This window comes from Podarcis vaucheri (assembly GCF_965113315.1).
Source record: "Podarcis vaucheri genome assembly, chromosome: Z".
Taxonomy (NCBI): Eukaryota; Metazoa; Chordata; class Lepidosauria; order Squamata; family Lacertidae; genus Podarcis; species Podarcis vaucheri.
Genome location: NC_138758.1, coordinates 48,994,452 through 49,015,968, shown reverse-complemented (window position 1 = coordinate 49,015,968; position 21,517 = coordinate 48,994,452). Strand labels below are relative to the sequence as shown.

Here is a 21,517-nt window from a genome sequence, read left to right as displayed (position 1 = left end):
TCAGCTGGCAAATTTAGGCTGATAAGCACAGGTTAAATCCTGATTAGTTGGATGGGATCTATGCAAACCTCTTCTTATTTCAGGAAGGTGTTTTAGACTCTGCGAAAACAAAGGTTTTCCCTATCGTATTAGCAGAAGTTTCCGAGTGAACCTGCACGGGAATCCCTGCTCAAAATGATGGGGGAAACCCTCCCCACTTTTAGTGAGGGATTCCGAAGAGCACACCCCTTCCTGCTCTTTACGCTGAATAAGCCACTCACACAACTCCAAATTGTGAAAGAAGCACCTAGCTTAATTTGGCCCAAAGTGTGATCAGCTTCTGAAGGAAATCAAACTAGATGTCTCTCCAAATTGTATAATCCTGAACAATTACGATAGCACTGCTGATGTACAGATTCTGTGGTCGTCTTTAAAAACACACACGGAATTTTTTGGCAGGATTTTTAAAATTGTTCTTTTTCTGGGGAAAAAGGGGCTAATTGACTTGTCCTCTGTGTTTTGAATCATCAAGACACAATGAACGAACTCTGCTGGGTTCCCTTGAGTCCAGTCCAGTGGAATCCCTGCTGCAGGATGGCATTAAGAGCCCGGCCAGGAAGTTGTATTTAACCTTCTGCCCAGGCTTCAGCAAAAACCAGGATCCATTTTGTTGACTTGCCACCCAAGACCAGCAAACGAAGAGCAGAGGGGGTCAGATTCGTCTATCCCCATCCTCCTCATTGGCCAGCTTTTTAGCTGAATAACCCTTGGCTTGAGGACAGCCTGCGAACTGCAGTGTCATCTCAGGGCTTGCAAACCCCACCGGCATAGCTGATGCGTTTCCTGTTGCCTGTCTAACGTCCTGTTTCTCCCTGTCACATCAAAAGGGAGCATGATGTGCACGAATAGGTTGAAGGCCAGGGAGGGTTTGTCTGGAGTTCAGGGTTGGAGCCTGTGCCTGCAGAGAAGAATCAAGTCCTTCAGAAGCCGAGGTGCTTTACGGACATCTAAGAGTTGTTCCTATTTCCTGTGGTGCTTCAGGCATGCCTTTCTAGATGCACACGTGCATAGGGGCACTGGACACTATCAGAGCTGAAAATAGGGGCATGCTTGTCATGCCAGAGGCATAGCTGTCAACTGTTCCCTTTTTTTAAAGGGAAATTCCCTTATTCCGAATAGGATTCCTCGCAAGAAAAGGGAAAAGTTGACAGCTATGACCAGAGGCAAATGTGGTTGGATGTGGAAAGGGGAAGAATATGTGATTATTTCAGTTACACATACTTTCACTTAGTTAATACCACCTTGTTATAAGAGAACCACCTCCTTTATTTTCTGTAAGCCCTTCCCCAGAACTCACTTTTTGGCCAGGGTCATTGGATCATGGCCCTGACCGTAGGGCAGACTTCCCCATCCTTCCAGATGTTGTTGCAGTCACCAGTCCTACCAGCCCCAGCTAGCATGTCAGGGGCTGTGGGAGTCCAGAACACATGGAATACAGCTGCGGTATTTCCAGAAGATCTGTTCATTCAGCATTTGTTCAGAGCATAGAATTATAGAATCTTGGAGTTGGAAAGGAACCCTGAGGGTCATCTAGCCCAACCCCAACCCCCCCCCACAATGCAGGGATTTTATTTATCTATTTATCTATTTATTAATTTGTAAACTAAACTAAAACGTCCGTGACAAATGGCCGCCCAACCTCTGCTCAAAAACTTCCAGTGAAGGAAAGGAAGGAAAGCCCACCACCTTCTGAGGGAGTCCGTTCCACTGTTGAACAGCGCTTATTTTCAGAAAGTTTAGTCGGAATCTCCTTGTAAGTTGAAGCCATTGGTTTGGATATGTTTGTACTTATTATATATTTATTTAATAAGATTTATACTCCGCTCGACTGTTAAAATAAAGAACAAAAAACCCTTTCAAAGTGGTTTTTAAGAAGATAATAACATCAAGATAAATTCACAACCATACTTTAAAACATACAAAAGTTGAAAAGCTACACAATCATCCTCAACTTTCTAAGCTCCTGGGTAGGTTTGTCTAAACAAAAATGTTTTTAGGAGGTGCCGAAAAGAGCACAGTGAAGGCGCCTGCTTGATCTCAGTAGGCAGGGGCATATAGACGGCACTGGCTGTTTAATGACATTTCATTCCAATTACACACTTTGGAAAGAATATAAAGGTAAAGGGACCCCTGACCATTAGGTCCAGTCGTGACCGACTCTGGGGTTGCGGCGCTCATCTCGCTTTATTGGCTGAGGGAGCCGGCGTACAGCTTCCGGGTCATGTGGCCAGCATGACTAAGCTGCTTCTGGCGAACCAGAGCAGCGAATGGAAACACCATTTACCTTCCCGCCAGAGCGGTACCTATTTATCTACTTGCACTTTGACGTGCTTTCAAACTGCTAGGTTGGCAGGAGCAGGGACCGAGCAACGGGAGCTCACTCCGTTGCGGGGATTCAAACCACCAACCTTCTGATCAGCAAGTCCTAGGCTCTGTGGTTTAACCCACAGCGCCACCTGCTCCCCTTGGAAAGAATATACTGTGTAGATAAATGCCAAACTTTGCAGACTTGCAAAGTTAAGTACAACCTTCTTTAAACACTTGGCAAGAGTCATTGACATGATATATAAATAATGAAAATCCAGAATATCAAGGTAAAATTCAGGATAACAGGATATAACCTCTCCAATAAGAAAAGTGAGCAGAAGGTTCTGGTGGTGAATTAATGGAAGAAATGCAGGGAGACTAGTTATTTCTGGTAATGTTACCTCTGACTACTTTGTAGTGTTGTGTTCGTTCATCTACAAGTGCACGCTTCCAAACAAGTTTTGCAGAGTTAACTAACGATCATTTCTCCTTCCAGGCTGCTACCAGGAAAAATCAATTATTATTGTTATCCTGCACTTTGCACTGCATTTTCCTGTCACTTACCTCACCTAAAAGAAGTCTAATCTTTTGGAAAAGTGGGTTTGTTGCAATTGCACTAAACCTCCCAATCAACTATAACTGCCCACCCTGAATTTGTCTGTATGTTACTGAAGTTCCCCAGGTTAGGGAAACACTGTCCTTGTGGGCGGATGGGCAGATGCTGGATGCCATGGTGGGCAGAGCCAAAACCAAAAGCCGGGAGCGTATCAGATGTAATTGTTACCTTTGTGAAGTAGGCTAGTTTCTGCACACACCCCTATCTATCTCCCATCCAGCCTTTATCAGAATTCAATGGCACATTTCAGCCAGGCAGATACACTTAGGAAGGGTGCGAAGCAGATCCAGTCAAGGGGGTGGCCTGGGGAGAGGTTCTGGCATTGGAAATGTCCCAAGGGCCAGGTGGAGAGGTTTCAAGGGCCACATTTGGGCCCCAGACCCGAGGTTCCACACCCCTGAAGTATGCTCTGCATGAAGAAGTGTTTTTTCCGGCTTGTCCTGAACCTCCAGCCATTCAATGTTGGGGGATGACCCCCCACATTCTAGTTTTGTAAGAGAGGAAGCAGGGAGTTAGGACTGAGATGGTAGGACCGTCTCCTGAACAATCATACCAAAATTCCTGTAGCTCAGCTTGGTGCCCTCCAGAGTTGTTTTGGACTACTACTCCCATCAGCCCCAGCCAGCATGGCCAATGATCAGAAATGGCTGAAATGGTAGTCTAAACCATCTGGAGGGCGTCCAGCTAGTGAAGGCTACTGTTGGTGGATATTTCAAAGAAATATCGTGGTACTGATGAACAGAGAATGCCAAGCAAGCAAGTTAAGCCATGTTAAAGTGACCTGAACTTGTACCTTTCACAATACCAGAGTCTCACCCTAACTGTGGCCAGAGTCAATGGCAGCATTGATCTCATTTGGGTGGAGGAGCGCTTACTTTGCAGAAGGTTGAGGGGAGCAACCAGGAAAGGCTTGTAGGAAACCTTACTTTTATAACAAATGAATGGATTTCTTTATCATCATCACAGACCAGAAATTGACTTTTATAACATTCCCTTCCACGTTCCCAGGTGATATGGTATAGGTAAACCACAAAGCACAACAGGCTGGGAAAATAATCAATAACCTTGGACTTCTGTACATGTTTATCCTGTTGCTCATTAGGTTATGGTCCAAATAGCATTCTCTCTGTCGCGAGAAGGTGAAGCAAAGAGGCAGAGAGACGTCGCTGAAGCAGAAGGCTGCCTTGTGCAGGAGAAGAATTAGCTAGGATTGCAAGCCCAGATTTCCCTTGGTGAGTTGGGCCTCGGCTTTTTAAAAATAAATGTTATTCTTTAAAGTCTTTGTTCACAGTTTAGCAAAGGTGGACAGATGTGGCCAACCTGAGTGGCCATTTAGGGCCAGCTGTTTGGAAAGCGATGGTTCATCCAAGTTAGGTGTTAGGTTGTTGTTGGTTTGGGGTGGGGGATAGTCTGCAAAATGTCATTGGTACAATAATAGTGTATTAGTTAAAGAATTATATTGGACTGTCCAAACATCATTCCACTTTATTAGTTGTTCTGTAGTGCTTTCTCAAACATGATTGCTTTATTGCTGCCTGGAGGAGCCTTTTTGTTATGAAAAGGGGACAACTCTGGAACATTTGCGGCATGAAAAGTTGTAGGGTTTCAGCAGGGTTACGGGGCACACACTGGTTGGAAGGGCAGCTGTAAGTCTACCCCACAGCGCTTGCTGCATTGAAAACATGATGGTACAGCCCTCTTACTATCCTCCTCCTCCTCCTCCTCATTTATTATTTGTACCCTAGCCATCTGGCTGGGTCTCACAAGCCACTCTGGGCAGCTTCCAACAAAGATTAAAAATACATTAAAATGTCACACGTTAAAAACTTCCCTGAACAGGGCTGACTTCAAGTGTCTTCTAAATTATTATTATTATTATTATTATTATTATTATTATTATTATTATTATTATTAATTGAACACAAATAGTCCTGAATGTGCAATAAGAAGGGGGCCTGGAAGAGCTCTTCATCTCACCAAAGGGAACTTCCCTCTCTCTTCTCCCCAGGCCAGCATGTTACGTTCGGCGGCTCTGCTTCTCCTCTTCGTGGTCTTCCGGCTGTTCCTGGGGCTGCCATGGATCCAGGTGGTCCCGGCTCTCTTAATATTCTACTTGGGATCTGGAGGATGGACTTTCCTTCGCATCGTCATCATGACAGCCAAACGGGATGTTTCGTAAGTTTTGCAAACTGGCGGACCTCCCCCTCCGAGCTTCCTTCGCGTGGCTTCATCTGATTTATATGTTTCTTGCTAACATGCCTTTTACAGCAATCATTATGATGTAGCCGTAGGTCCAGAGTTTATGTGGGTTTCTCAGAAGCGCATGAGAAATGCAAGCTTTGGCACTAGCTGCAGCACTCGGGATCTTGAAGCAAAGGGTATGTGCTGGTTACAGGAGGGGCCATTGCTCAGTGGAAGAGTACACAATGCTTCATTTTCGGAAGGGCCCAGTTTCTATCCCTGGTACAGTGGTACCTTGGTTTACATACGCTTCAGGTTACAGATTCCGCTAACCCAGAAATAGTACCTCAGGTTAAGAACTTCGCTTCAGGATGAGAACAGAAATCGCGCAGTGGCAGCGGGAGGCCCCATTAGCCAAAGTGGTGCTTCAGGTTAAGAACAGTTTCAGGTTAAGAACGGACCTCTGGAACGAATTAAGTACATAACCAGAGGTACCCCTGTATATCCAGTTGGAAGGACCAGCAGGAAGTAATGGGGGCCCTGGAAAGCCACTGCCCTTCAGAACAGATTAGGGGGATCCAGCGTGGTGCCATGAAGATGCACTTGGACTACAATTCCCATCAGCCCCATCCAGCATGACCAGTGGTCAGGGCCCTGGGACAGATAATACAGGGTTAGATGAACACACAGCTACACAGCCTGTTAAGAGGGGTGCTTCCTACTTTAAATGTGTGGTCGCAACAAAAACAGGCAACTGCTCAGCGAATTCTGCTCCTTCTTCGTGGTGTCCCAGGGCAACTTGCCTGTGTCTGAATGCCCCAGGCTTGTGCCTTTCCCTGCTCTCTGCCGTGCCATCAGCAGCTGCTTATGTAGGGCCCTCCAGATGTTGTGGGGCTTCAGCTCCTATAATCTCCAGCCATTCACCATTGGCTGAGGTTGGTACGAGTTGGAGTCAAACAGCATCTAGAGGGCACCTGGTTAGGGAAGGCTGGTGAAGTCCAGGGGTCAGCAGACTTTTTCAGCAGGGGGCCAGTCCACTGTCCCTCAGACCTTGTGGGGGGGGGGCGGACTATATATTTTTTGGGGGGTGGGAAATGAACGAATTCCCATGCCCCACAAATAAGCCAGAGATTCATTTTAAATAAAAGGACGCATTCTACTAATGTAAAAACACGCTGATTCCCGGACCATCCACGGGCCGGATTTAGAAGGCAATTGGGCCAGATCTGGCCCCTGGGCCTTAGTTTGCCTACCCATAATCCACACTGATGGGCCAATACACCCTTTGGAAGTAAGCTTCTCACACCTCTCCTTGGAGCAGCAGAAGCAGTGGTGTCAGGGAGAGTGAGCTAGTGGAAGAGGTTTTCCCAACACTGGTGAAACTGATAAGGCTCTCCAAGGTGTTTTCAGATTCACTAAAAAGCAGAGACCTGTGTCACTTTCACAGAGAGCCTAGAAGGAACTGAAAAGGCTTTCTTTCATTCAAATGTGCCTACTGAATTATTAAGATCCATGAGGATCTATGCCTTGGATCAATACTTTTGTGCTACTGGCAAGCACCAGATCTGTGATTATTTTTCTGTGCAGCCTACCAGTGTAAGCCTTATTTGATGGTAGTTTGGCTGGGACCCAAAGCAAAAAGATGACAATTCAAGAGACTCCATTGTTTTAATATTCTGTATGTAACTTTTACGCAGACCCCATGGAAAGACTGTATGTGTGCCCTTCTTCTGTTTGTGCTGGGGCCAGGGATTGACCAAAGGGCAGGGGCAGTGTCCACAGCACTCTCAGAATTCCAAAAGTTCCTACAGGCCCCCCAAAATTGGCAGCCCTGGTGTAATGTGAGGGACGATGTTGAAAGAGTCTCTGCTTGGAATAAAATGTTGCTGCTCATTTGTGATAACATTGCTAAATCTCCTTTGAAGTACTGTTCCATGCCAGACTGCACTTTGGACTTCAGACGTGCCTAAGAAATTACAAACAGCCAAGCTTTCTAGTCTATGACTTTGCCTGGTCTGATGCCAAGAAACTGCCTTTGTTCAGGCAAAACTGGTTTTTGAAGGGAACACACACACCCACACACACACACACACAGAGGATAATCAAGCATGGCTCCTTTCAGGGTGTGGGAGTGTTGCAATCACCTCTCACCATCCCTGGTCTAAGAAACCCTACAAGAGAGGAGGAAAGGTCCTTGAAACTCAATAAGAGAAATCCTCCTTTTTGTTAGATGAACGTAAGAACATCAAAAGCGCCTGCTGGATCAGACCAGTGACCCTTCAAGTACAGCATCCTGTTCTCACAGGCAGTGGACAACCAGATATCTGTGGGAAGCCTGCAAGCACAAGAGGACTCTTCCTTCCTGAGGTTTCCTTGACAGATGGTCATCCAGCCTCTCCTCAAATATCTCCATGAAAGGAGAGCTCACCACTTTCCAAGATAGACATTTCCACAGCCAAACAGCCCTTGTGTCAACAAGTTTCTCCTAAAGTTTAGCCAGAACCTGCTCCCTGCCATTTCCACCACAGGGTTCTATTCCTGTCCTCTGATGTAACACAGAGTGAGTCTCCTCTGTCATTTGCAGGACAGCCTTCAGGTATTATAAGATGGCTATCATGTCTCCACTGCGTATTTTCTTCTCTGGGCTAAACATTCCCAGCTTTTTCAACAGTAGGGCTTAGTTTCCGGACACCTCACCAACTTGGTTGCTCGCCTGTGGGCACACTCCAGCTTATCAACGTCCTTCTTAAAATGTGGCATCCAAAGCTAGTTGCAGAACTGCAGATACAGTCTTCTAGTGCTGGTGTTATATTAGGGGTCCCACTCAACAGATCCTTGCTTAGAGCCAGGGTAGGGTAATTGTTAGAATGTTGGAATTTGACCTGGGAGACCAGGGTTCAAATCCCCAATCAGCAATAAAACTCATTGCGTATCCTTGGGCCACCCACTGCCCCTCAGGCTAAACTACCTCAGAGGTTTGTTGAGAAGATAAAAATGGGAAGCTGAGAACCATGCACACCACCTTGAGTTCCTTGAAGGAAAAGGTGGTATACAAATATAGGTAAAGGTAAAGGGACCCCTGACCATTAGGTCCAGTTGTGGCCAGCTCTGGGGTTGCGGCGCTCATCTCACTTTATTGGCCAAGGGAGCCGGTGTACAGCTTCTGGGTCATGTGGCCAGCAGGACTAAGCCGCTTCTGGCGAACTAGAGTAGCGCATGGAAACACTGTTTACCTTCCTGCCAAAGCTGTACCTATTTATCTACTTGCACTTTGACGTGCTTTCGAACTGCTAGGTTGGCAGGAACTGGGACTGAGCGACAGGAGCTCACCCCGTCACGGGGATTTGAACCGCCAACCTTCTGATCGGCAAGTCCTAGGCTCTGTGGTTTAACCTACAGCGCCACCCGCGTCCCTGGTATACAAATATAATATAATAAAAATACAAGCAGGCTGGCTTCATAGTATTGGCAGGCAGCTAGGGAGATAGAGTTCAATTTGCCAGTGGGGAGCACTAATATATTAATGGCAAGGGACCTTAGTTCTGTGACAGAGCATCTGCTTTGCAAGCGGAATGTCCGAGGTTCAGTCCCTGATGGCATTTCCACGTAGGCCTGGCAGAGATCCCTGCCTGAAATCTTGAAGAGCCACTGCCGGTCTGTGTAGACAATACTGAACTAGGTGGGCCAATATTTTGACTTGTACTAGCAGCTTCCTGTGTTCCTGTTTGGGGAGGGCTGTAGCTCAGCAGTGGAGCACCTGGTTTGCATGTGGAAGGTCCCAGGTTCAGTCCCCTGTGCCATCACCATGTCGCAGGTGATGAGAGAGCCCCCACCCCCAGCCCTGGAGCTCGGCTGGATGTTGTCATCTGATATAAGGCATCTTTCCTGTGCCTATAGGTAGCCCCATGTGAAAATTCTGTGACTGAGTGCTGAGGAGGCAGAGGGCTGGGTGTGTAGGTGGGGCTTTGCAATAAGGGCGAGTTTAGGAGGGGTTCTGAGCCTGGGATGCTTGCGAAACCCTCTTGCATGGAACATATCCATGTCCTTGTTCAGCTGAACACACCTACAGGCTTGAGGGAGATGCAGCAGCATTAGATTGCCATACTATTAAGAGTGTTTCAATGAAGACGAGTGGGTGGGTGGTTCCTCTCCATTCCCTTGGGATGGCCAGGCCCTACCTGCAGTCCTGTGTCCAGCTCTGGGCACCACAGTTGAAGAAGGATATTGACAATCCGGAAGGTGTGCAGAGGACGGCAAACAAGATTACAGTGGTACCTCGGGTTAAGAACTTAATTCGTTCTGAAGGTACATTCTTAACCTGAAACCGTTCTTAACCTGAGGTGCCACTTTAGCTAATGGGGCCTCCCGCTGCCGCTGCGCCATGCCGGCACAATTTCTGTTCTCATCCTGAAGCAAAGTTCTTAACTCAAGGTACTATTTCTGGGTTAGCGGAGTTTGTAACCTGAAGCGTCTGTAATATGAGGTTCCACTGTATTGATAAAGGGCTTGAAAACCTAGCCTTATGAGGAGTGGTTGAGGGAGGTGGGTATGTTTAGGTTGGAGGAGCCTGAGAGGAGATATGAGAGCCATCTTCAAATACCTGAAAGGCTGCTTTTTGCTGCTCCAGAGGCTAGGGCCCAAACCAATGAATTTCAATTACAAGGAAGGAGAACTTTCTGAGGGTGAGAGCCATTCAGTAGTGGAACAGACTCCCTCAGAAGGTGATGGACTCTCTTTCATTGTATATTTTATAAAGCGTAGGTTGGGTGGCCACCTGTCAGGGATTCTTTAGCTATGATTCCCATCCAACTCTACACCTCTATGATTCTGTCTCCTGGAGGAAACCTTACTTATGCCTTCTTCTCCTTGCCAGGACTGGATATGTTGTCCTCTTGACTCGGTTGAAGGTTTGGTGGTATGTGAAGCACAAGTACACAGTCCCAAAGCTCTTCCAACAGGCAGCACGCAAGCATCCAGGAAAAGCAGCCCTGATTTTCCAGGGGACAGGCGAGACGTGGACCTTCCAAGACCTGGATAACTATTCCAACCAGGTGGCCAACTTCCTGTATGAAAGAGGCTTCCGCTCTGGGGATGTCATCGCCCTGTTCATGGAGTCCCGCAACCAGTATGTTGGTCTCTGGCTGGGCATGGCCAAGATCGGTGTGGAGGCTGCTCTCCTCAACTCTCACGTGCGGCAGGAGTCGCTCCTTCACTGCATCAACATCTCGCACTCAAAGGCCGTCGTGTTTGGAAGCGAGTTGGCTGATGGTGAGAGGAGGTGGGAGGGAATCCAGGGGTAGAAGCAGAGCAGAAAGCAGGCAGAAGAGCAGGTGTATTTATTTGAAAAAGAGACTAAGGGACCTACGCCCTTCCAGCTTTTGTTGGACTCCAACACCCATCAGCCCCAGGCCAGCATGACCAGTGTTCAGGGATAATGGAGTCCAGCTCCTCTATTTCTGGTTCATGTCAAAGCCACATGTGTCTATTCATAAGCCCATTCTTTCCCCTTTCTGCATTAATCTTAGATATATTTTTTAAAGAGTCTGCACAGAAATATGCATTCTGTATTGGCATACACATTTCTAAGCATAGCTATACAAGCCACCAGTCATTTATTATATGGTCAGAAACCTGCTAAAGCAGAGCCCATAAAGAACAGATGAGGATTCAAACATATGATTGCACATATTTAAAATACTCTTTGATGCACTTATTTGTCCTAAAATATTCACACTGCACATTTTTTTGAGCCAAGACCTCCAGATGTTGCTGGACTCATGACTTCCACAGTTTCCCCATCCCTGGCGTAGAATATGAACCACTGTGAAGACCTGCAGCTGTAGATTCATGGGCCACTGTGGCAGAGAAGGTGTGTTCTCTGTGCTTTTGCTTCTAACACCTGTTCTCCCTTTCTAGCCTTGCGGGAAGTACAGCCTTCTCTTGGGAAGTCCATTCACCTCTTCTGTTCTGGCGACTGGAAAGCAGAAGGCATGCTGTCAGGCTCAGAACATCTGGACCCTTTGATTGAAAAAGCATCTCGTCGGTCACCAACTCCCCCAGACAAGGGATTCCTAGGTAGGCACAGGCAGTGGGTAGGAACCATTTCTCATTGTTTCTATGAAATTGCTACCACCTTTTCAGTCTCTTTTGCCTACTCTTTTGCCTTAACAGGCAGCCCTGTTTAGGGAAGTTTTTAATGTTTAATGCTGTATTGTGTTTTTAATATTCAATTGGGGTATAAATAAAAATAACAAATTATTATTATTATTATTATTATTATTATTATTATTATTATTATTATTATTTATTACCACTATTACTATTATTATATTACTCAGGAGCTAACTGTGAAAAAGAAAGACCAAACCCCAAGTCACTGCTTCAGGATGTGTCTGAAGTCACATGCGTGTTCTGCAATGTATATTCATACGAACACACCAACAAGAAGTTTGGAATATTTTGCTAGAGTTATGGCATTTGTCCATTCATGAATATATGCTTGTCTCTATTCTTGCCTGAATAAAACTCCTGACACCCGATAATTTTATTCTGGACAAGCTATCCTAAAGACCAGACGGGCAGCCCAGTAATTCTTAGAGGCAAACAAACAGCTTTACAGTAGGATTCTTGAGAGACACATTAACAAAGAAAGCTTGGTTTATTATATGAAATGAAAATGACGGCATGCATGAATTCTGTTTCAGACAGTAAAATTACAATTTAAGCAGACAGCAAATCCTTCCATACACAAACACCTAAAGAGTGGAAGAATCTCTTTTTGTTGTTGTTTAGTCGTTTAGTCGTGTCCGACTCTTCGTGACCCCATGGACCAGAGCACGCCAGGCACTTCTGTCTTCCACTGCCTCAAAAGCCTACAGAAGTGAGCACGGCAATTTTGGTAGCAGGGCTTACACTAGTAACATAAGCAGCTAGATTTATTGTGCTTTTAAATTTATCCCAGGATTTCCTGCCTGCATCTCACCTCCCCATCTTGCAAAACGTGTTTGAATAAAAATCATCCTAGTGAGTTGTGACTGAACTGGCTATCTTTTGTCTGCTCCCTGCCTTTCCATTACCAGGAGTTTGAGTAGACTTTGCTGGCAGCTTGATTTACATGTGTTGACCTTTACAAGGTGTGAGGAACTCAGGATATGCCTGAATGGCTTCAGGTCACTTTTTGAATTGAGACTAGTATCAGGCTTATACTGAGGTCAAGCAAGGTTCATGATGGAGAATCTCATGTCATATTTAAGTTAGTATGTCAGCCTTTATACTTGTGCTGTGATCTACAGAGATAAACCATATAATAAGTTCAGCTTGACACACACAGCTGTTCACCTCAGTGTTCAGTTTAAGTCGGCACAGCAAAACAGCTTGTTATTCATATGGGGAAACCCAACCAGACGGGTGGGGTATAAATAATAAATTGTTGTTGTTGTTGTTGTTGTTGGGGTTGGTGAAGCAGGTTTCATCTCTATCACTTCCAGGCAGTTCTGGGGGAGGTAGTACTGAGATGGATGGACCAATGTTTTGCAAATTTATAAACTGCTTCACAGCAGTTTGTTTCATGAATGACTGTGTCACAACTCAGGGAAAGACTTCTTAAACAGAAGCATCTTCAGTAGGCAGGCACCTAAAGATCATAACACTGAGTGCCTGTCTAATTTTGGCTGGTAATTAGGCTCTTTAAAAACAGGGCTTGGGAACCTGCAGCCTGCAAATTTCATGTGGGTGGTGAGGAGAAGCAACTGGCGGGAAAGAGGGTGGCAGAAATACAGTAAAGGGGTGCTCTGCCCACCCTATGGCTGGCCTGCCCACCACTGGCACCAGTCCAGCCCAAAGCTGGCCTGTGGCCCCTGGCAGACCATCCCCAAGGGAATGTGGCCTCTGTCAGGAAAAAGGGTTCCCTGCCACAGAATAAAGCCAGGTGCGCTAGCACTGAAGTTCTGCTTTTTCACGGAACACCAATGCCACTAGATAGCAAAGGTGACCCTGAAGCTTTCAACATCCTTTTGCCTTGCAGATAGATTGTTCTACATCTACACTTCAGGCACAACGGGGCTGCCCAAAGCTGCAATCATTGTCCATTGCAGGTGAGCAAAATCATAAGAGATCGCTCTGTCTGGTGGGGGTGAGGAGACTCCCAGTCAATTATGTTTTGTGTTACTCCTTGAAAAAAACAGGACTAAGTTTATTATAAACCCAAATCCAAAACAGCAGGTTGAAAGCATAGAAGCCCCATACTGTGCATATTTACTCAGAAGTAAGCTTAGGGTACAGGGACGCGGGTGGCGCTGTGGGTAAAACCTCAGCGCCTAGGACTTGCCAATCGCATGGTCGGCGGTTCGAATCTCCGCGGCGGGGTGAGCTCCCGTCGTTCGGTCCCAGCTCCTGCCCACCTAGCAGTTTGAAAGCACCCCCGGGTGCAAGTAGATAAATAGGTACCGCTTTATAGTGGGAAGGTAAACGGCGTTTCCGTGTGCTGCTCTGGTGCCGGTTCGCCGGAGCACTTTCGTCACGCTGGCCACGTGACCCGGAAGTGTCTGCGGACAGCGCTGGCTCCCGGCCTCTAGAGTGAGATGAGCGCACAACCCTAGAGTCTGTCAAGACTGGCCCTACGGGCAGGGGTACCTTTACCTTTAAGCTTAGGGTGCACAGGGCAGGCTGTGTGGTGCCCATACCTCACGGTCCTACCCCCCCCCCCAAACTCCTGAAACCTGAGGCAATTGAAAGTAGCTATCCTATTTCCTCTTCTCCAGGCTAAACATACTCAACTCCCTTAGCTGTTCCTCATAAGGCTTGGTTTCCAGACAAATACTAATCTCTCTCTCTCTGGTCTCCCAATCCAGGTATTTCCGGATGGCAGCCCTGGTTTTCAACGGCTTCCGCATGCGAGAGGACGATGTGGTCTATGACTGCCTCCCCTTATACCATGCAGCAGGTAACACCATCACCTTTAACCTTTCGGTCTTTTCCAAACTTACCTTTGATCCATCTGCTTCACTTTTATGATGGCCATATTGTTGGTGAACCATGAATAAAACGTCCAACTGAAATGAAGGGAATTTATAGAAACACAGGATGCTGCGTCACACAGAGTCAAACTGTTTGTCCATTCAAGAGCAGCAACAGCAGCATTTCAGACAAGAGCCTTTGCCAGCCCCACCCAAAGGTGCTAGGACTTTATCTTGGGACCTTCTGCATTCAGAATCTGTGTCCTACCCACCATTCTGTACACTTGTTATTATTTAGAGGAAGGAAGTTCCAGGGTTCTGGAGGGACCCACTAAACATGATTCTCTACATGCCATGCCCAGGTGATTTCTCCCACCCAGGCACTGACTTGGCAAGCTGGATTCTTCCCTTCCCAGGATCATGCCCTGGGGTCTTGTGTAGATTGGGTCTGAGCCAAACCGAGAACAGCAAAGTCTTGCTTCTCATAAGCTGGCCAGTCACCATTTCAGTTCCAGATTTCCTGCTGGCTAAAATGGGTTTACCTCTCACACTTCCCTTCTAGGTAACATTGTTGGGGTTGGCCAATGCGTCCTGCATGGGATGACGGTCGTGATCAGGAAGAAATTCTCAGCTTCTAACTTCTGGGAAGACTGTGTGAAATACAACTGTACGGTGAGGCAGGGCTGAGACCATGGCTGTGTGGGTGGGGCAAAGAGGAGACCCATAGTATTGTAGAGTTGGAAGGGACACCCAAAGGGGGTCTAGTGATCTAGTCCTACCCCCTGCACTGCAGGTTTCACAACTAAAGAATGCCAACCTCCTCCTCCTCCTCATCATCATCATAAACATCATAAAAATGCATGTGTGTGTATTTTTATATAACAAACAACAAAACACCAGACAAAGCAACAAATTCCTCCCAAAGGCAAACACATAGCAGTACATTTCCAAAGCATCTTAAGAGTCAGGGGATTGGCTCAGTAGCTGGAACACCAAGAACCTGTAAGGTGGATGTCGAGTTGGAGATTCTTCATCTCATGCAGACAAATAATGCCAAGGCTGGAAGGTGGCAGCACGAGAACAGGGCCCTTTCTGTGGTGGCTTCCTATTTGTGGAACACTCTCCCCAAGAGGCTCTCCAGGCACCTTCATGACATATCTATAGGCTCCAGATGAAAACATTGCTCTTGCTGATTAAATGATCTATGGGCTTTTAAGGGGTTGCCTTCTCTACGCCTTATTTCGGATTCCATTTAACATCCTGCGCCTAAAAAGGTGGGAGAGACATGAACCAAAACGTTAACTCTTTGAGAGGAGGGACAGGGTACAGATTTGTCAGGGGCCCAAGTGAGAATCAAGGCTATCATTTCCAAGGTAGAAGACTGCATAGCTGCCACATGTAGGTCACCTCGTGCCATTCATCTCATTTTGTCCCTGACTACTTCTTCCTCTGCTGCTGCCATCAGATCGTACAGTACATTGGGGAGATATGTCGGTACCTGTTGAACCAACCATCTCAAGAGGCGGAGAGGAAACATCGGGTCCGTATGGCTTTGGGCAATGGCCTTCGGGCTTCCATCTGGAAGGAGTTCACTGAGCGCTTTGGCATCCCCCAGATAGCCGAGTTTTACGGAGCCACCGAGTGCAACTGCAGTGTGGGCAACTTTGACAACAAGGTAAGGGCTGCCTTCTTGCTGAAGGCGTTGCTCGGTGTTTGCCCAGAGTGCCTGAGCCCTGGCTTTTGGCCCTGGGCCCCAGACCTCCTGCCCTTCATCCCTTTGTGTTATGTACTGAGTTGAATAGGATCCAAACTGCAGCAGTCTGATTGGTCCTAGAACAATAGGATCCAAATTGCAGCAGTCTGATTGGTCCTAGAACAATAGGATTCAGAATGCAGCAGTCTGATTGGTCCAAGAACAATGCAGCAGTATGATTGGTTGGCAGGAACCACCCAATCATGCTCCAGATATAAGTGAATCCACAACCTGATTGGCTTACAGTAGAATTCCAGAATTAACCAATCATGTGCAGCCCATTGTGTAAATAATGTATATAAAGCAGATACTTTGAGGGGACTTTCATTCATTCCTCCTCACCACTATGAGCTGAATAAAGAGCATGAAATCACTTTGCGACTCTGAGTATATTTCACTTTGCTTCCGTGGTGACCTCCAAAATTTTCTCCTCTGCAGCTGGGGGCTTGTGGCTTCAATAGCAGGATCCTTCCCAACATTTACCCCATCAACCTAGTCCGAGTGAATGAGGAAACTATGGAGCTGATCCGGGGACCTGACGGGCTCTGTATACGGTGCAAGCCAGGTGAGGCTGGATGGGTGGAAAGCAGCTGTGTAATCCTTGAATGAGAATAGGAGGGAGAGAACAGCAGGGCTGGAGCACTGTGTTCCTGACTTCCACGTTGTTGTGTTCCCAAAGCAAGGAAGGATTGGACTCTGATTAATAGAATACACATGAAGCTTGACCAGTAAGACTCTGGGAGGAGGTGCCAGTAATAATCCTCTCCACTCTTCGACCCAGGTCGTTTTATTTACAAAAGAACTTTTTACACAGTGTTCGTAAGAACCAATCAGATTTCCTCTGAGCTTTTCAAAAAAAACCATGTGGGAAAAGTCAGATCAGAAGAAATTCTTTTGACAACAAAGAAACTATTTCCTACTTGAGCATGCATATGTAGTTCAGAGTAAATAAAATAGGAAGCCAGGAGGAATGCTTTTAGCAAAACCCCGGAGGTCATAAACAGGAATATTATTATGGCTGGGGAGGGTGGGGTATAAATAAATTTATTATTATTATTATTATTATTATTATTATTATTATTATTATTATTATTATTTATTATTATTATTATTATTACTAATTATTATTATTATTATTATTATTATTATTATTATTATTTATTAATTGAAGACTAGTGTGGAAATGTAGAGAACTGAACTTAAGTTTGGAAAAAAATAGAAACTGAGAAAAGCCCATCTTTAGGTCACAGCAGACCAGGGGTCAGCAACCTTTTTCAGCTGTGGGCCAGTCCACTGTCCCTCAGACCATGTGGGGGGCCGGACTATATTTTTTTTTGGGGGGGGAATGAAGGAATTCCTATGCCCCACAAATAACCCAGAGATGCATTTTAAATAAAAGGACACATTCTACTCATGTAAAAACACGTTGATTCCCGGAGGCCGGATTGAGAAGGCGATTGGGCCACATCCGGCCCCTGGGCCTTAGTTTGCCTACCCTTGCAGTAGACCCTCCAAGTGTCCCTATTTTCCAGGAACATTTTCATTGGTAAATGAATCCCTGAGCCACCTGAAGGAAATCCTGTGTAGGGAAGTTATTTTCTTAATGTTTAATGTTTTGTTATGTTTTTATATATGTTGGAAGCTGCCCAGAGTGGCTGGGGCAACCCAGGAACATGTGTGGGGTATAAATAGTAAAATTATCATTATGGAATGGAATGTCCCTATTTTCATTGGAGAAATGTCACAGGGGGTTTTGATGAGTGGAGGTGGCAGGTGATTCATCCCTGAAGTGGAGCACGTCAATCAACTTTTGGACTACTGTGGGTTCCTGCAGGTCTTTAGATGGAGCAGTGGCCCCCAGGAGCTAGGAGAAGACCCTGTCAGAGAGACAGAGATCTGTCCTCCTCTGTCCATTGTCCTCTTTCTGGGCTGATGACCATGATTCTTAAGCTACAGGCAACTCAAGCTCTCCCCTAAGAGAGAGAGCACCTTGAATGACACTTCACTTAAAATTCCTGGGATTCAGGGGCCTGGTTCACACACAATTAAGCTAAGCCTAAGTTTAGCGTTGCAATATGAGTGACAGCATGGCCACAAAGAGAAGACTGGAAGCTTCTGTTTCTATTTGAGATTAACCACAGTTTAGTGTTACAGTGGTTCCTCTGGTTGTGAATGGGATCCGTTCCGGAGGCCCGTTCTCAACATGAGCAGAACGCAACCTGCATCTGCCATCTGTGTGTGCTGCGATTTGCCGCTTCTGTGCATGTGCGTGATGGCATTTTGCATGTCTGCGCATGCGCGAGCAACGAAACCCGGAAGTAACCCTTTTCGGTACTTCCGGGTTGCCGCAGGATGCAACCTGAAAACACTCAACCTGAAGCAAACGTAACATGAGATATGACTGTATATCCATTAATCCTAGCAATGGCCTTCTGAAAAGCAGCCAGCTTCATAAATGTTACCATCTTATACTTTTCAGTATATATGAGACTGTAAAATACTGTAAAATAAAGTTTAAAAATGGGGCTCGGCTTATACACGGATAGTGTGAGGGTGACAACAATGGGTGGGGGTGATCTCCCCCGTTTTCTTAAATTTGTGTCCCCAAAAATAGGGGGCATCTTATACACAGAAGCGTGTTATACACAGGAAAATACGGTACAGTCATACTTCATGTTACGTTGGCTTCATGTTACGTTCCTTCAGGTTACATCCTGCAGCGACCCGGAAGTACCAGAAAAGGTTACTTCCGGGTTTTGCCACTCGTGCATGCGCAGAAGCGCTAAATCGTGCCGCGCACCTGCGCAGATACAGCGCTTCTGGTTTGTGCTCTTTTCATGTTACAAACAGGCCTCTGGAACGGATCCCGTTCTCAACCAGAGGTACCACTGTATATAGACATACAATTTAGTCTGAAGTTTGTCGCTGTGGGTTAAACCACAGAGCCTAGGATTTGCCGATCAGAAGGATGGTGGTTTGAATCCCCGCGACGGGGTGAGCTCCCATTGTTCGGTCCTTGCTCCTGCTAACCTAGCAACTCGAAAGCACGTCAAAGTGCAAGTAGATAAATAGGTACCGCTCCAGCGGGAAGGTAAACGGCGTTTCCGTGCACTGCTCTGGTTCACCAGAAGTGGCTTAGTCATGCTGGCCACGTGACCCGGAAGCTGTATGCCGGCTCCCTTGGCCAGTAAAGCAAGATGAGCGCCGCAACCCCAGAGTCGGCCACGACTGGACCTAATGGTCAGGAGTCCCTTTACCTTTACCTTTGTCCACCTTTACACTAGAGGGCACTCTAGCACTGCATAGGAAGAGGGAAACCTGTTTTCCCCCTGCCACATTAGCTCCTGAGTGCCTTGTGGTTAGCCAGGCACTGATAAACTTTATAAATGAAGATTCTACAATCTAGGCACTAGATTCTTTCTGGGGAACAATGAGTGATTATCAGCAAAGTACTTTTATCCTTAAGCAGCTGAAACTTTAACAGCTTTAAGGCTGTTTTAATCCGTCATGATTTTATGTCTTAATTCTGAGTGAACATACAGAGGATTTTGCTGTTAGTTGAGTCATCTACTCATCAACTGATCTAATTCAAAGCTTGGAAATCCTTTTAAAGAAAGATGTTTCCAGCACTTCTGATGACTGTGTGTTTGTGTTTGTGTATGAGCACACATGCCCAGTACAGATCTTCGTGGCTCTAATCGAAATAATGTTCTGTAGCCAGATAGGTTGTCCCTCTCTTCCCAGCTCCCAATGTGGTGATGGAATCATTTTAATTTGGACCAAAGTATGAGGGAAAGGATCAAATACAGCCTCTTCCCCTTTCATAGAATCATAGAATTGTAGAGTTGGAAGGGAGAACAAGGGTCATCTAGTCCAACCCCCTGCAAAGCAGTAATCTTTTTGCCCAATCTTAACCCTGAGATTAAGAGTCTCATGCTTTACTCACTGAGCTATGCCATGGTCTTTTATTTTTGCTGCATTTCCAGTTATGATTGCCTCCCTAATGCAATTTGGCGGGGGGGGAGAAAATAAATGGATATTAAAGCAGCACTATACTGTTAAACTGATAAGAGTTGATTCCAAGAGAGAGGACGCAGACCATAGAGAAGGAAATGGCTAGAGTAATCTGCATAAGTCAGGGGTCCCCAAACTAAGGTCTGCGGGCCAGATAAGGCCTGAGGGACTCGTTCATCTGGCCCGCGGCGACCCCCGCCTCCCACTGCCACCGCCTGCTCTTACCAGCACTGCACTGCACAGGTGCCCACTTCCAGGTCGGAGGAGCAGCGGAAATAGCTGGTGCGCATGCACAAGCGTTATTTCCGGTGCACATCTGGGTCGGAGGAGGCCCGTGCACATATGCACAAGTTATTTCCGGTGCTCCTCCAACTTGGAAGTGCGCCGGAAATAGCGTGTGTGCACGCGTATGGGCATGCGCTCCCCTGCCTTCCGGCCCGCCACACAATTGGCACTGGAGACACCAGCCCGAGGCGTGGTAAGTTTGCTGACCCCTGGCATAAGTCATAGCCACCCCCAAAATCCACTGAACAGCAGTGCAATGGGTCATCAGTGTAGGGCCATAAGAAACCTGTACCTGGGGAAATTGCAGTTCATCAAGTTAAAAAGTAAAAGTGGGATTTTCTGGGCTGTGTTAAGACAGAAGTTGTGCAGGGAAAATATGAGATGGGGATATTGTGCTCAGAGTGTTTTGCCAAGTGATGTTAATCCTTCATGCATGAAAACTTCTGTTAATCTGTAAGATGAAACAAGACACTTAGTTGTCCTTATTATAAATGTAAGGAAAATCTATTTTTTCATGAGCTCACTACCAGCCGGGATCTGGTCAGTGCATGGATGGATGACTGCCTGGGATCCATGGGATCCGGAATGGAAGAAATGTGGGGCATAAAGGTTGGATATGAGAGTTTATTTTGCCTACACTTGCAGCTTAATCATTTGTCCCTGTCATCTCGGTCCAATGCTTTGGAGTGCAGCTGGAAGATACTGGAGCAAACGAAGGCCAAGTTTCAGGAGGCTCCTGGTCTATACGTCCAGGTGGAGAGCAATTCTCCTTTTAACTCAGGGAACACATGTGCCCTTTCCCATGATATTGCTGCTCTGCCAAATGCCTCTTCTGCCTCCTCTTGCGTTGCTATTATGTGGTGGCCATGTAAGGTGTCCTTCTCTGCCCACAGGAGAGCCAGGCCAACTGGTTGGGCGCATTGTCCAGAGCGATCCTTTGCAGCGCTTTGATGGCTACTTGAACAATGAGGCCAACAATAAGAAGGTTGCCCGTGATGTCTTCACCAAAGGCGACTGTGCCTATCTCACAGGTGAGGCCCTCCTTCTCCTGTATATATATCCTGCTGCCTCTGTGCAAAGCTGCCTTCTTCCAGGTAGCAAGACCATTTGCCTGCCTAATACCAACCAACCTGCCTGCACTTACTGGCAGTGACTTCCCAGGGATTCAGGCAGGGGTCTCTTGCAGCCCTGCCTGGAGGTGCCAAGGATTGAATCTGGGACCTTCTGCGTGCAAAGCAGATGATCTGCTACCAAGCCACATTCTTTTCTACATGGTGCTTAGGGAACAACTTGCACCTTAATATCAGCAAGGCAAAGGAGATGGTGTTGGACTTTGGGAGGAAGAGAGGAGAACTAGCCCTGCTGTAC

The 21,517-nt window shown here is 46.5% G+C and overlaps 1 protein-coding gene and 1 long non-coding RNA gene across 3 annotated transcripts in view; one reads left to right on the top strand and one right to left on the bottom strand.

Moving 5' to 3' along the window:
* Positions 1 to 13,753, bottom strand: part of LOC309524422 — a 59,532-nt gene extending 45,779 nt beyond the window's left edge. Inside the window, exon 1 of the long non-coding RNA XR_014215908.1 lies at positions 13,422 to 13,753. This is a non-coding gene — a long non-coding RNA (uncharacterized lncRNA). The remainder of the gene's footprint in view (positions 1 to 13,421) is intronic.
* The window catches only part of SLC27A4 (solute carrier family 27 member 4), a 44,607-nt gene that overhangs the window by 4,498 nt on the left and 18,592 nt on the right, over positions 1 to 21,517 (top strand). For both annotated transcript variants that reach the window (XM_082208909.1, XM_082208910.1), the window contains exons 2-11: positions 4,065 to 4,194; positions 4,971 to 5,137; positions 10,017 to 10,411; positions 11,060 to 11,218; positions 13,167 to 13,236; positions 13,993 to 14,084; positions 14,660 to 14,769; positions 15,563 to 15,772; positions 16,289 to 16,415; positions 21,043 to 21,180. In XM_082208909.1, the coding sequence (XP_082065035.1) occupies positions 4,977 to 5,137; positions 10,017 to 10,411; positions 11,060 to 11,218; positions 13,167 to 13,236; positions 13,993 to 14,084; positions 14,660 to 14,769; positions 15,563 to 15,772; positions 16,289 to 16,415; positions 21,043 to 21,180 (1,462 nt within the window). In that variant the 5' untranslated portion in view covers positions 4,065 to 4,194; positions 4,971 to 4,976. The remainder of the gene's footprint in view (positions 1 to 4,064; positions 4,195 to 4,970; positions 5,138 to 10,016; positions 10,412 to 11,059; positions 11,219 to 13,166; positions 13,237 to 13,992; positions 14,085 to 14,659; positions 14,770 to 15,562; positions 15,773 to 16,288; positions 16,416 to 21,042; positions 21,181 to 21,517) is intronic.